General features: G+C 37.9%; 2 protein-coding genes across 2 annotated transcripts; both read left to right on the top strand.

Annotated features, from left to right (window-relative positions):
* Positions 1–4,803: 4,803 nt before the first annotated feature.
* LOC140780442 (eukaryotic translation initiation factor 1A-like) lies at positions 4,804–7,802 on the top strand. The gene is made up of 2 exons (XM_073126008.1): positions 4,804–5,366; positions 7,646–7,802. The coding sequence occupies exon 1, from the start codon at positions 4,914–4,916 to the stop codon at positions 5,349–5,351; it is 438 nt and encodes a 145-aa protein (XP_072982109.1). The 5' UTR covers positions 4,804–4,913; the 3' UTR covers positions 5,352–5,366; positions 7,646–7,802.
* Positions 7,803–10,294: 2,492 nt separating this feature from the next.
* Positions 10,295–14,986, top strand: LOC140786386 (protein KINESIN LIGHT CHAIN-RELATED 1). Its single transcript, XM_073134780.1, has 3 exons — positions 10,295–11,193; positions 12,058–12,966; positions 14,484–14,986. The coding sequence occupies exons 1-3, from the start codon at positions 10,517–10,519 to the stop codon at positions 14,713–14,715; spliced, it is 1,818 nt and encodes a 605-aa protein (XP_072990881.1). The 5' UTR covers positions 10,295–10,516; the 3' UTR covers positions 14,716–14,986.
* The last annotated feature ends 164 nt before the right edge of the window (positions 14,987–15,150 follow it).

The raw sequence follows: 15,150 nt of genomic DNA, 5'->3' as shown, positions 1-15,150 counted from the left end.
CTATATAAGATTATTTTAATAATAAATTTATGTACACCTCTTAAATAAAAATTAGATATATCTATAACTTTCTTTCATAGTTTATTACTTGATTATAAAATGTAATGGTTACTAAATTATGAATAAGTATGCTAGCTGTAATAAAAATCTTACTTAGAAAATAGGGTTAATTACGTCAACATCTTCTAAACTATACCTAATTTTTACGAAGGGACCATAGACTTTGGATGTAAGTGAAATGACAAACGATACCTCTAATAAATATATCACATTATTAATTTTTAAATAAAATAAATTTAAAAAGTAAATGACATAATTGTCCTCAACTAACTTAACCTGCTTCCTCCCTCCTCTCTCTCCTCCCTCCTCCCCTATCATCATTCCCTCGAGATTCGCGCCTTTCTCCCCTCATCTTTCCTCCCTCCTCCCCCGTCATTGCTCCTCCTCTCCCTCTCCTTTAATCTCCATTTCCATCCAAGAGAGCTGACGTGACCAAGGTAGTGGTCACGACCACGACTAGCAGTTTCATTCTCTCGGCACTCATATTCATCGCCCTCTAACGATGCTCTGCACAATAGAAGGAGATGAAGTCGCTGAAGAACCCTTACCACTCTGATAACAAGAACATGCGACTCGAGAAGCTATGGAAATGGAGCTAGTTTCTACAATCTCAGCTTTCTCAAGCGATCCAATGGTTAGGTCAGCTGCACCATTGTCTCTGCTGCTTTCACTGCCACTAGGGAGATTGAGTCCAACTCCACCGCCATTTAGGATTCCATTGCCACCATTGTTGCCTCTATTGCCTGCTCAATCAAGTCTAGCGCCGCCGCCACTAACGTCACTAGCACTGGAGCAACTAGTCTTAGCTGTTAACGTCATGGCTCGTCCGCCTCCATCTCCACCACTTCCTCCGCACCTGGTCGACCAATTCCCACAGCATCACAGCTACCAACCCTGCCTCCTCCTTGGGGCACACCATCTCCTCCTCTGCTTGGTCGGCCAAGTCTAGTAGCATCATAGCCACCTCACGACCCACCACCTCTTCCAGCTCTAAAAGGGTCACGCCCATAGTCATCGACGCCACTGCCTCCGTTGCGAGGGATCGAAGTGCCGTCATCGTCAAGGCCATTGCACCTGGTGATTGTGGAGGAGGGAGGGTAGAAGTCGGTGATGGTGAATGAAGGAGAAAAATGATTTAATATGATATAAGAGTTGGAAAGTTAAATTATATTAATATAAATTATTTTATCTTAATTTAATTAAATGGTCAAATAAAAGTTACGAGAGTATTTTGGCCATTTCAAATTATGACTATCATGTAAGCTAACTCATCTAATTCTTTTGACGGTACACTAACGAAAGGATGACATTGAAATTCTCAAAAGTTTAGGACGAATATTGTAACTTAACAAAGTCTGAGAGGTCTCCGTAAAAATTAGGTATAGTTCATGAAGTGTTAACTTAATTAACCTTAGAAAATATATGTAACTTGATCAACCCTTCTATCAGTAATAGAATTTTATGTATAACTTATCGTGCGACTTATCTTATACAAAATTTGACAAGAATATATGTGAATGTTTAATTGTAAAATATATTTAAAAAAAATTTAATTCATAAATAATATATCTCTTATACACAAACCAAACACTACCTATATCTAGTTTCAATCCATTGGGTTAAAAGTGAAGCCAAATTGTTTTAGACCGTAAACTAATTGAGTTGCTATAAATTTTGGAGACATAAGTAATCTCGCATTAAGTGTGAAGAGTAACCGTGACATGCGGCATGTGATTCCCTAATAATTTGTTGGAGTGCAAAATCTTTCAAGGTTAAAAGATAATTAATCCATGATTAAGACTAATATTCTAAGGTTTATGTCATTGTTCTTGGAGTATTATACTTAAAAGTCTCCTTCAAGTCTCATCATACCACTTTGTATCTCTTTGTTTTACAGACTTAATGAAAATATTAAGTTAAGTATGAATATATTGTCTAATACGTCGTCTTACTTTATCCTTATACAATATCCGGAATAATATTTTAAGTCTCTGTTTGGCTCTCCAATATATATATATATATGTATATATGAAGGGTTCATTATCCATGGAATAAACCCCTCATTATTCATGAATAGCAACCCAACGGGTATAAGGGGATTTATTATTATTAAAAGTAGTTCTGATATTTAACACAAATTAATTGCCTATTATAAATTTAATATATTATAATGTTTATAAAAAAAAATAAGAATTATTATGGGACCTAAAACATAATTCAAAGCCCATGACTTTTAGTGGGCCAGGCCCACTAATCCTCTCTCGGTGCCTGAATCTGACGGCTACTGTGCTCCTCCCCTTCCTCAAGATTCGCGCAAAATTGCCAAGTAAACAGAGACATTTGCATTTAACGTCCTGAGTTTTATAATTATTACGTTTAAAACGCTGACTTTTTCTCACAATAGCATCCCCTTGTTTCCATATTATAAATATAAATCTCTTGGATTTATCAAATCTTATCTAAATGAAACCACAATTACTAACTATGTAAAATTGCAAACCACCAATATCCATTCACTTTTATTGCTTCTATTAAGAGGATAAAAATTGGGTCAGCTTAAGATTTTGGATAACATAATTATTAGATCTCGTAAAAGCCTATAGGTTAGGATAAGAGCGCAAAATCTCTAGATTCAATATGGGCCGGGGTCGATCCGCACACAATATAAAATTTATGTCAATGCATCGATTGTGTGTATTTAATTAATATGATTGACTTCCGAAAAAATATATATTGGGTTATAAGATATAAGCAAGTATAATCATCGATTGTGCACAATAGATATATTTGTATGCATATGTGTTGCCCCGACACTAAATCACAATCCGGCCTTTATTTTTCTAGTAAATAATAGAATTTTACTTAGGTATTAGATTTAATTATATTTTACTCCTCTATATTTTATCTAAGTATCACTCTGCGTACAAATCACTCCCGAGAATTTTGAAAATCTATAACTAAACTCATTTGTTAGTTTATCATCATACTAATTAGACGAAAAAGGTCCCATGACTACCTTGTCTTTGCTAAGTTATATTCATATAAACTTAATTACCTTTACGTTGGTGAATAAATATTTGTTTGCATCTTCTTTCTCATCCATACTACCCAACTCCTAATTCACTTTATAAATCAGAAGGTGAAATATTATTCCAATGATTAGTGCGTAAATATGTCATTAATAGTATACATAACTCATAGTATATAATCATATCAAACGTAACAATATATAATAATCATTCAATAGTTTTGTATGATTATAAAAAAAAATTTGAATCAATGCATCATCATAGATATAGGACCACTATCCAATGCTTTCTCGATTAGAATGGGTTCATAACATTCATACTCATTGCTCAGATCCAATTCAAAAAACTGAGATACGAATAATGTGTTTATCTATACTTATCTCTATATATAATTATATAATCATGCTAAGAAGCGACAATAAGATGCATACATATAAAAATTACATAATATCCCTTTTGAGAAAGCTATCTAAGGATAAGGATAAGACTACTTAACTAATTCACTTCTTAGAGCATCTCCTCTCTAATCCACCGGGCTCTATATTTATTATTTAATTAATATAATAAATATATTTATATATTATATTTTAAATTATTTAATAAGTTCTTTTAATATTATTATTTTTTAATAAAAAATATATGGTTAGAAAATTTTTATTGATATCTTTATGATAAGACTAATATTCACTAGTTTCAGAAATAATTTTAATTACTATTTTTTTATTTAAAAACATTAAAATTATATTATATAAAATAAAAATAAAATATTTAAAATAAAATTAAATAATTTAATATTCTACTCATTTTAAAGGTCTCAATGAGAGCATTCTAATGACACTATTTTTGTTAAAAATTAATTAGTAAAACTAATTATATATTTATTTTAATTAATTAGATTATTTAATAAATGATACAGAAGAAATTTAAATTTTCGGATTTAAACTTTTGTATGACAAAATTGATATTTTTAAAAGTTAAATAGTATTAGAATTGGACTCTAAATTTTTCTCCAAATTTGAAGCTCTAATGTAGTTGGCTTCAAATTTGGAGCCATATTTAGAGTCCGATTAGAGCTCCATCGGGCTCGGGCTCCAAATTTAGAGTGTTGGAGCCCGGTTGGAGATGCTCTTAAATAAGTTGTGAGTAGTCTAATCCCTGAGAGAGCACCCTGAGAGAGCAGGATGGAGATGTCTAGGTGGGTAACCTAGGAGAGACGAGTTTGAGCGGAGAGGGATGGAGATAAAGAGGATGAGATAGGAAAGGAAAATATTTTCCAAAAGGGTTTAGGGTAAGTCAACTGGAGGAGTAAATAAATAAATATATAAACAAGATATCATCTAGAAAAGAAAAATTTCTAGTACTCATCTCTATCATTCTTTATTATAATTAATATTGTTCTTATTATTACTACATGTATATATCATGTTAATTAATTCTAACTTTAACGTCATAATTACTATTACTATTATCATTTATTTCTCTTTTATTATTATTATTATTATTTAAATAATATTTACTCGTACTAGTTTATTATAGCTAATATTGTTATTACCAGAGGGGTTAATATTGATACTATTTTATTTTTATTTTTATTTTTTATTTTTATTACTGCAAAGGGTCTCAAACATAATAAGTGATTTTTTTAAATAGAAAATATAATAAGTCAAGAAGGCAGGATGTTAAATACAAATTTCCCTATAAAACTGGCAAGACGCATGTATACTTATTGTTCCGAAACACCTCCCCTTTCCTCCGAACAGACTCGAAGAAGAGATCAAAACTCCACCTAATCCCCATCTCGATCTAGGGTTAGGATTTTTCGCCATGCCCAAGAACAAGGGAAAGGGAGGCAAGAACCGGAAGCGCGGCAAGAACGAGGCCGACGACGAGAAGCGCGAACTCGTGTTCAAGGAGGACGGGCAAGAATACGCGCAGGTGCTCCGCATGCTCGGGAACGGGAGATGCGAGGCGATGTGCATCGACGGCACGAAGCGTCTCTGCCACATCCGCGGCAAGATGCACAAGAAGGTGTGGATCGCCGCCGGCGATATCGTCCTCGTCGGACTCCGGGATTACCAGGATGACAAGGCTGATGTCATCCTCAAGTACATGCCCGATGAGGCGCGACTGCTCAAGGCGTATGGGGAGTTACCTGAGAGCACCAGGCTTAACGAGGGCATCGCCGGGGGGCTTGATGAGGAGGACGACGGCGCCGGGGATGACTACATCGAGTTCGAGGATGAGGATATTGATAAGATATGAAGATGGAGGAGAAAGGTGTGATCTTTGTTTCTAATCCATATAAAGAAAGGAAAGATTGATTTATATGAACTTCTAATGCTTGCTTCTGTAGTAATTTTGGAAATCTAGGGTTTCTTACTTATACACTTTTATCTGCAGTATGGTATTTGATAATTAAGGTAATTTCTCATGTCAGGATGTGATCACTGATCACAAGATATATGAATGGAATTTGCAACACTTGTTCTTGTTTTTTCTCACATTAATAAGTGGAATACAGGGCAAGCAGTTGTAATCACCTAAATCACTAAATTGGAGCCCACTTTATGAGGAAATGATCCTCTTTTGTAGAAGAACACTGATCGTCTGATCTTGTCCTGAGTTGCAATATTTTAGGGAATTAGAGCAAAAGTTGTTTATTATTTTTCTCTTACTTCTTACTGTTAAGGGGTTATTTTCCTTCTTTTACCTTCTCTAGGTACAATATTGTTGTTTGGGTTCTTTTTCTTAAGATTGCTTGCTTTTGATAATATCTAAACTTAGTTTCGTTCCATTAATAGATTTATTTTTTACTATGTCTGCTTATGTTGTTCAAGAAATCTAGAGCAGTTGCCTGATTCAGTGAGCTACACTTGTCTGTTAGCTTCTGCGATATGATCTGTTTTGATGCGAAACTAGGAAGTTTGTTTTTTGGTTGTTCTAGTATAAGTCGACTTTGCAGCACTATTTTATTGAAAGACTACTGTGTTAGGAGCTTCAGTTGATTCTTTAGAATATGTGATAGAACTATAGAAGTTTGTGATTTTATATTGTTGCATTATAAAGTGATATTGTTATTGTAATAAGTTTTAACTTATGATGCTATGTGTTGGATTGTAGAATGATCCATGGGACAAATTTTGTTATTTATATATATCTGATGTTTGATTGTATATGATAGTTGGTTGTACTCAGACTTACTCTTTTGGGTTGGGGAACTGTTTGAAGTTTGCTTTTCTTTGTCGTTACTTTTGCAAACTTAAGTACATGAACATTGTATATTTGTTTCCTTTTTGTGCTATTCAGTGAATGTATCCAACAAGTATACCTGTTCCATCTCAAGTTTTGCTCTTCTCCTGCTTCTAATTTCAGAGCTCAACATATCTCCTGCTGTAAGTCAATGAGAATATGTCTTGTTGAATGTCATGAAAAGGTGTCATTAGGCTTTCAGATATGGACAATACAAAGGTCATTCTATATCTTTTAACATGCCTGGTTGACGCCAAATAGCATACTTCAATTTATTTTTTAATTAATTTTTGTTCCATGAAGATGGAGTATTTGCGGGTGTTTGAGAATTATCTTAGTTACTTTGTTATTGCAAAGAGTGTCCACTGTGTTGGAGATAATCTGCAACTTGATCATATGTGTCATATGGTTGTATTGGTTCTTTCTTTTATGCCAATATCTTACTTGAAAGTATTTTAGCATTGATATTTTTGTATTTTTAGAGCAGAATTCTCATACATGTGATTTAACTTGTTCATTACAAAGATCAATGAGGATTCTCATGATTACAAGTACATTTTACCACCAAAAAAGAAAAAAGTGTCCTGTGTTAAGAACTGTTGTGTCTGGGAGTTAATGGAATATAAGAGTAATGGTAAGTTTTGGAATGATTGGACTGTCAACTAACTTCAGTCCTTATAGTGTTTATATTTATCATGATTCATGTTTGGCCACTAGCCACTGGTCTGCTCAAAGTGGGAGATGACTAAATGAGTGGGACAGGGACAGCCAGGTCAGACAGATGTTTAAAGGTTGACCCTGCCCAAAAGTAAAATACTAATGGTAATAAGTACAAAAAGTCCATTGATAATATATGAAAAGAAGTAATTGTATTGTGACAAACAATACTGAATTAATTAGTATACAACACTTTTTGTGTCTAACACTGACTTGAATTTGATCCAAAAAGCATACTTAAAATAGATTGACCAATGAGGAGGCTTGGCTTGTCTTTCTTAAAGCTTTACAGATGGTGGTTTTGCCGCTGATACATTTGATAGCTTATTGATTTTCTCAGTGACTTTGGATGCCTCTAGAAGCCTATTTTATCAGCCTCTAAATTTATCATTGATTTGTCTCCTTGGTGCAAAATCCATGTGTCAGTTTATATCTGCTTAGAAGTTAGAACTATGTGCGCAGCAAGATACCGGCATATATATTATTGAATAAATATCTAAGTTTGTTAATGTTTTATATTTTACTGCTTCATTTGTTTCTTTGTTATTTTTGTTATTGCATATCATTTTTACATTGTCTGATCATCGCAGGTAAACTTGATGTAGACTGAAGAGAGTATACAACCACAAGAAAATTAAGAAAGAAATGGATGCGTAAATTCTTGCAAGAAACAAGCAAATTGTAAACAATTTTCCTCGATCTTGTGGGTTTTGGGACTCCTAAGAAAATAAAGTTTCCATTTGATCAGTCTGTTTCAGTTTTTGAGTACCTTTAATTATTTTATGCTTACATTTCCATGTATGCTGTTTGTTAAAAAGCCAGTTTTGCTACCTCATCTACTTTCTGAAGTAGTTGTTGCATCCTTTGGGTTCTGTACTGCCCATATATTTGAAGATTGGTAGAACTGGAAATTTTCTTGAATTCTCGAATACCTGTCAAACTCCAGCATGCATCTATCAAGGAAAATGGATGGTATTATTACATTAGGTAAACGGTCACTTTCTTTCCATGTAGCATCATCTTGAATTTTGTTTTCTTGGGAGCTTGGGGGAGTATGGGATATTTGAATGTAATAATTTCCTTTAGGTTCTGCTTGTAATAGAGCTTATAACACCTATGACCCTTTTATTGATTCCTAAAGTGCAGTGTAGTTACAGTTTTGAGTACTATCCAACTCTCTGCATGGAAATATATTTTTCGCTCTTCTTTTACAAAAATGCTTTTGAATTATTACCGCGTTTCGACATTAATTGTGGTTGTCATCTCCATTTCTCCAAAAGTAATTTGATCACTAAAACAACCTTCTCTTCTTTGCCTTCTTTCTCCTTGTAATTTAGGGTTTATCTTGCTACTAGCAATATCTGCCAGGTGCAAGGCTGAGTAAGATTAAAATTATGTAGACAAAAAAACAACTAGTACTACTAGAGCTAAATGTTACTATCTAGTACTATTATGCACCATTTGTATGCCTCCTAGACTAGTTAGTAGTTAGATGGTCACCAGTAGTGACCACCACACTGTTCACATGACCTTGTACTAGATATGAATGGCTTTTAGAGCTAACAATAAATAGGATGCAGTTATTACATGCAATGGCGTGGACTATGTGGAGAAACCGTGAGCTTTTAGTTTCATGATCAATTTTTTTTCTTTTTACATTTATGTCTCGAGAACTGGAGTACATATTAATTACTAGTAAATTGCCTCTCTACTTTGGCGAGGAGCAACAAGTAAACTACATGCCCCCTTTTCCTTTGTTACTTTTTTTTTATTATATATTTTTGCGTCAAAGGAAGTAATGGAATTTAATTGGATAAAATCCAACCTGATCTAATTCCTTCTCTGAGCTTGGTGGGATATGAGTTAATGTTTTCTTGTCCATCTTAATATTCAAATTTGTATATATATTCAAATAGTCTATACAGATATAAATATAAGGTGAAGAATAATATTCAAATATATCTTGTGTAGTTAAAATATTATAAAAATAGTGATATAAAATATTGTTTCTTTATTTTTTTTCATAAATTTCTATTATATTTTTCACATAAATTTACTGATAAATTTTATTAATATCACAAGTTTTTATGGTTCAAAAAATAAATATGAATACATCCGCTATTCCATCCATATTTGTATTTTTACTTAACAAATATAATAATTAAATTTATTATCTGTTTACTATTCCTATTCATATCTATATATATATATATATATCTCTCTCTCTCTCTCTCTATATATATATATATATATATGGATATTATTCTCACCCCTTATTGTAGGAATTTGATCAGATCCTGATCACAGACGGGGTCTTACAATAGTCACGTGCAGCTCGTGACAGTCGTACGAATTAATTTTCGCATGGAATAGTTTTAATTCGGCTTTACGAAACTACCCTCCGAATCCGAGAGAGAGGTAGCGAGGGTCATCAGACACCCGAAAGGAGAATATGACAGGCGACAGGCTGTTCGATTTAAAGGGCATTTTTGTCCCTGCACCATGTGCCAAGGCAGTGGGTATGACAGCGTGGACGCGAACATTAGTAGGTAAACGATAAACTATCCAACTACCCTTCTCGCTCAATCCCGTTCCTCACCGTCCGATCTAAATCGGAAAGCTAGTATGATGTGAAGATCGGTGGCGTCCTCGGAATTAGAGAGATAAGATAGGGGTAGTTTAGTAACTTGACGCACGAGGGCAGAGAGAAGAATCAGGCGGCCAGATGGGCCTGCGCAAAGAAAGGAACCCGTCCTCTAAAAAACAGAGGAAGCGGAGGAAAATCTACGGAGATTTTATAAAAAAACCCCATGGTTTGTCTTTATTACTATTTATTGTACAAATTTTATTTTTATTGTCTCAAAAAACTCTAATATTATTCTCTTAATTATAATTATCATATAGATGAGGTAAAATAACTATAGATCTAAAATTATCTTAAAACTCTTAAATGTATTTTTTTTCAAAATAAAATAAGAGTAAGATTTAAAATCAAATGAGAAGTACTTTAGGTTACTTTAGGTACTTTTATTTTTAAAAGTAATAATTTTTTTTAATTTTGTCACTTATTTTGAGGTTAAGTTAATCCAACATATTTTAAAGATATTAAAATCAAAATATAAGGTTAAATGACAATATCTACAGGATAGAGTGTGAATTAAATAATAACAAATTGTAGGGTGTTTTAGTAAATTACCTAAAATTTTATTAGAAAAATAAATATTTTATTCCATGTAATTATTAGGAGAGAGAAGAGAATACTTACCTTCCAAGCGAGCACGGAAACGGTAGCGAGTGAGTAATCTCAGGCAAATAATTCCGCCAGTTTCCTCTCCTTTTTCTTCTCTCTCTTCTTTCATCGTTTCTGCGACTAAATCCGCCGTAGCCTTCCCGAATTCCAATTTGCCGTCTCGGATCCCAAACCCTAGCATATATAATTAGATTTCCTTCCTCCTACCGCCATGCCGGGCCTCGTCGCGCCGCCGGAAGCGCCGCCGCTCCGGATAGCCGTCCCCGACGCCGGCGAAGGTCAGATCCGGCGACCTCGGTCTCCGATCCCGAGGAACAAGGCCCCGGCATCTCCCTCCCCGTCTTCCTCCTCCATGCGACCGAAGCCGTCCCCGGGGAAGAAGAAGATGTCCCCGGCGGCTGCGGCTGCGGCGACGGCGGCGACGGAGGAGTCAGCACTAGATAATCCGGATCTGGGGCCGTTCCTGCTGAAGCTGGCGCGGGACACGATGGCGTCGGGGGAGGGGCCGGGGAAGGCGCTGGAGTACGCGATCCGGGCGTCACGGTCGCTGGAGAGGTGCGAGGGGGCGGAGCTGGAGCTGGCGATGAGCCTGCACGTGACGGCGGCGATCTACTGCAGCTTGGGGAGGTACGGGGAGGCGGTGCCGGTGCTGGAGCGGGCGGTGGCTGTGGCGGAGGCAGGGGCGAAGGGCGAGGGGGAGGGGGAGGGGGAGGGGGAGAAGAAGGGATCGGAGCACGCGCTCGCGGCGTTCTCCGGGTGGATGCAGCTTGGGGACACGCACGCGATGTTGGGGAGGCTCGACCAGTCCATCGCCTGCTACGCCAAGGGGCTCCAGATCCAGATGGAGGCGCTGGGGGAGAACGACCCCAGGGTCGCCGAGACTTGTCGGTGAGTACTCTTTTGCTTCGCTTCGCTTCGTGTTGGTCTCTCGTTAGAGACGGCGACGTCGCCTGCGTACTCCGTGATTCGTGCTTCGCAACGTGACGGTTGTCGCGGTCATGTCGGAAGGTAGGGTGATCGGCTGCTGGATCGATCGTGATCGCCATCAGGGAAGGAGAGGAAAAATTTAATGCGGCTCACGCTAGTGAGACCGGTCGCGGAAGGTTAACTTGCGCGAGATGGTGTGTAAGCCGTGGTAATTTTGACTACTGTGCGCCATAGGATCTTAGGAGACTGGTTGGCTTAGGATCGTAGTTCGAAATTTCGTTTCTGGTCGGGTTTCAATTTGGTTTAAAAAATAAATACTTCGGTCTAAATTTCGTTTTATTGTTTTTAGACTCTTTTTCAATGCGTCATACAAAATTTAATAACATTAAGCATCGAGTTCTGTGCAAATTAAATTTAAGTCAAATCGAATTTAAAAAAATTTATTATTGTGATTATTTTAGTTGGATGCTAATTTTCGGATAAGAGTTTTCAGTTTTGGATGGGATATAGTTCATAGAATTGAAATGCGAGACGTTTGGCGCAGTTTTGGACGAAATTTATAACCCTTTGTGATTAGCTTAAAGCAAGTTAGCATATAATGATTTATTGCCGAAGCTGTCGGTGGCCGCCTCCATTTCCGGTCCACATCAGTGGTAAGTGCTAAAATGCGCTTGAGTCTGATTACCAACCTACGGTGGAGTTGTTGTTGGTAGAAAAGATAATCTGAAGTGCAAATTATGTAATAAAAATTAGAGAAAATATGATTATTAGCTTATATGTTTTTGTTTTTGCTTTTGGAAAATAAAAATATAAGATTTTGGTCAGGTACTTGGCGGAAGCCCATGTCCAAGCGCTCCAATTCGACGAGGCGGAGAAGCTATGCCGGAAGACACTGGAGATCCACCGCGAGCACAGCCCCCCGGCCTCCCTCGAGGAGGCCTCCGACCGACGCCTGATGGCCCTCATCCTGGACGCGAAGGGTGACTATGACGGCGCCCTTGAGCACCTCGTGCTCGCCTCCATGGCCATGGTTTCACACGGCCGCGACACCGACGTGGCGGCCATCGACGTCTCCATCGGCAACACTTACCTCTCCCTCGCCCGCTTCGACGAGGCCGTCTTCTCCTACCAGAAGGCCCTCACCGTCCTCAAGTCCTCCCGCGGCGACCACCACCCCTCCATTGCCGCCGTCTTCGTCCGCCTCGCCGACCTCTACCACCGCACTGGCCGCCTCCGCGACTCCAAGTCCTACTGCGACAACGCCCTGCGAATCTACGCCAGACCCGCCCCCGGCGCTTCCCCCGACGACGTCGCCGGCGGCCTCATGGAGGTTGCCGCCATCTACGAAGCCATTGGCGAGCCTGACGAGGCCCTCAAGCTTCTGCAGAAGGCGCTCAAGATGCTCGACGAGACGCCCGGACAGTGGAGCACCGTCGCCGGGATCGAAGCGCAGATGGGCGTGATGTACTACATGGTCGGGAGGTACGCCGACGCGCTCGGATCCTTCGAGAGCGCCGTAGCCAAGCTGAGGACCAGCGGGGAGAAGAAGTCGGCGTTCTTCGGCGTGCTTCTGAACCAGATGGGGCTGGCGTGCGTCCAGCTGTTTAAGATCGACGAAGCTGCGGAGCTGTTCGAGGAAGCGCGAACCGTGCTGGAGCAGGAATGCGGCTCCTCCCATCCGGATACTCTCTGGGTGTACAGCAATCTCGCCGCAACTTATGATGCCATGGGGAGGTACACTTTCTCTTTTTTGTCAACTTAGATTATGATCATTTCTTTTCAATTTAGGCTTTGTCGTATAAAAACCTTTCTAGATCGCTCGTTGATTTATAGGTGATAGACAATTAGTTTTGTTTGACTCCACGTGTTTGGGATTTGTCAGAAGCGAGAAAAACAACTCCTTTTGTTGCTGAATTCATATTCCTCTTCAGGCAACGGTTTCAGTGCTCCCTTCCCACCTTTTCTCTTTATCCTCGACAGAACTGGAGACCAAGCACATCTTTGTTCATAATTTGTTTTCTACAATTGAATGCGGAGGTTGTGCCACATGCTTTCTAATAAAATGCAGAAGAACTTAAATAAGATTGCAAGTTCTTGAGAAAAAGAAAAAAAAAAAGAGAAAAAAGATGCAGCAGAGCCCTTAGTGATACTAGAGCTCAAATAGTTGATACATTTAGATTGTTAGACTGTATCAAACAGATGATAAGTGTAGTGCTTCTATTGCAAAACCACAAAGTTGATATGGCCAAAAATTTATATAATTGATGATGTGTAGATTACTGATCGAGCCTAGAACACCAAAAGGCGCTGAAACTGAAAAATCTAAATCTTATTGTCTCACCTAAACTGTATCCAGGATCTGTTCAGAACCTATCTCTTTAAAGGAGTAAAAGAACAGAGGCAGCAACACAATCTGTTCAGAACCTTTTTTTCTCCTTTTCTCTTAGCTCCAAAAGGATAGATTGACTGAAGAACACAGGGACATATATATGCTCTTTCTTTTTCCAATTCTATTGGTAATCTCTACTGCAAATCTTGTGTTCTTCTTTTTGCTTATTGACTGAAGATGCCTTGACATGTATGCTCTTAAATTGTGTTAGTCTGTACTGCATATGTTGTGCATTTGTTGCTAATCTATTTGCAACCTATTCTCGAGAAAAGGAAATAGTTTAGAAGTACTACTCTTGAATTTTATTGCATCTTAGCTTGAGATTACTGTCTCTGAATCACTGTGGAAATGTGAATTGTCTATTCATCTCTCACACCTATGGACAACTTACTGAATGAACAAACCTCTCTCCATTTGCATTTCTTTTTATTTGCACTCTCAAATATCTCTTGATTCTCAAACTTAAGAATCTATGTTTGTTCTGTGATAACAATTAGGATTTCAGAAACAGACGGCTAAAGTTTTCTTCTTTTTTTCTTGTAAACTTCTGTGTAACAAACCTCTCTCCCTTTGCACTTCTGTTTATTTGTACTCTCAAATATCTCTTGATTCTCAAACTTAAGAATCTATGTTTGTTCTGTGATAACAATTAGGATTTCAGAACAGACAGGCTAAAGTATTTTCTTCTTTTTTTCTTGTAAACTTGTGTGAACAAACCTCTCTCCCTTTGCCCTTCTGTTTATTTGCACTCTCAAATATCTCTTGATTCTCAAACTTAAGAATCTATGTTTGTTCTACGATAGCAATTAGGATTTCAGAATAGATGGCTTAAGTTTTTTCTTGTATACTTGTGTTATGACAGGGTCGAGGATGCAATAGAAATCCTGGAACACGTGCTCAAAGTGAGAGAAGAGCGGCTTGGCACGGCAAACCCCGAAGTCGAGGATGAAAAGAAAAGATTAGCCGAGCTATTGAAAGAGGCAGGCAGATCCAGGAACAGGAAGCAAAAGTCACTTGAGAATCTTCTGGTCACAAACTCACAGAGGGTAAAGAATACGAGAAGGTGGTCAGGCTTGGGTTTCAAGAGCTCATAGAGAGCCTCTTCCCTGCTGTATCTGTGCCATAAGAAAAAAAGCATGTGTAAAGATATCAGATTAGGAACATGGTGATCTGCTGCTGTTTGAGCTTCTAATTACCCCTTTTCCACTTTCTTTATTTTGTTGCTTCCTTTTAACCCTTTCTTTTGCTTCTATGTTGGATGCCTTGGTGTGCTATTGTGTATTTGTATTGCTATTTGAGCTGTTTTCTTATGGATTATTTTTGTTATTGTGGTGAATAAATTGCTGACGGGCCTTTTCTAAGACATTTAATTTAGGTTCACTGTACTTGTAATTGAAACTTCTTTCTTATGTATAGATGAGTCGGAAAGTTAATCGAAGGCGTTAAACTAATGTACCGGCACGTGACATGAGGGGTACCGCACGGCATCTCTCCTAAGAGTGCTTCGGTCTTCATTGTCGTCGCTATCG

Source organism: Typha latifolia, chromosome 1, assembly GCF_019914945.1.
Source record: "Typha latifolia isolate L0001 chromosome 1, TyphaL0001v2, whole genome shotgun sequence".
NCBI classification, from domain to species: domain Eukaryota; kingdom Viridiplantae; phylum Streptophyta; class Magnoliopsida; order Poales; family Typhaceae; genus Typha; species Typha latifolia.
The sequence above is the reverse complement of the archived record's forward strand: the minus strand, read 5'-3'. Positions and strand labels throughout refer to the sequence as shown.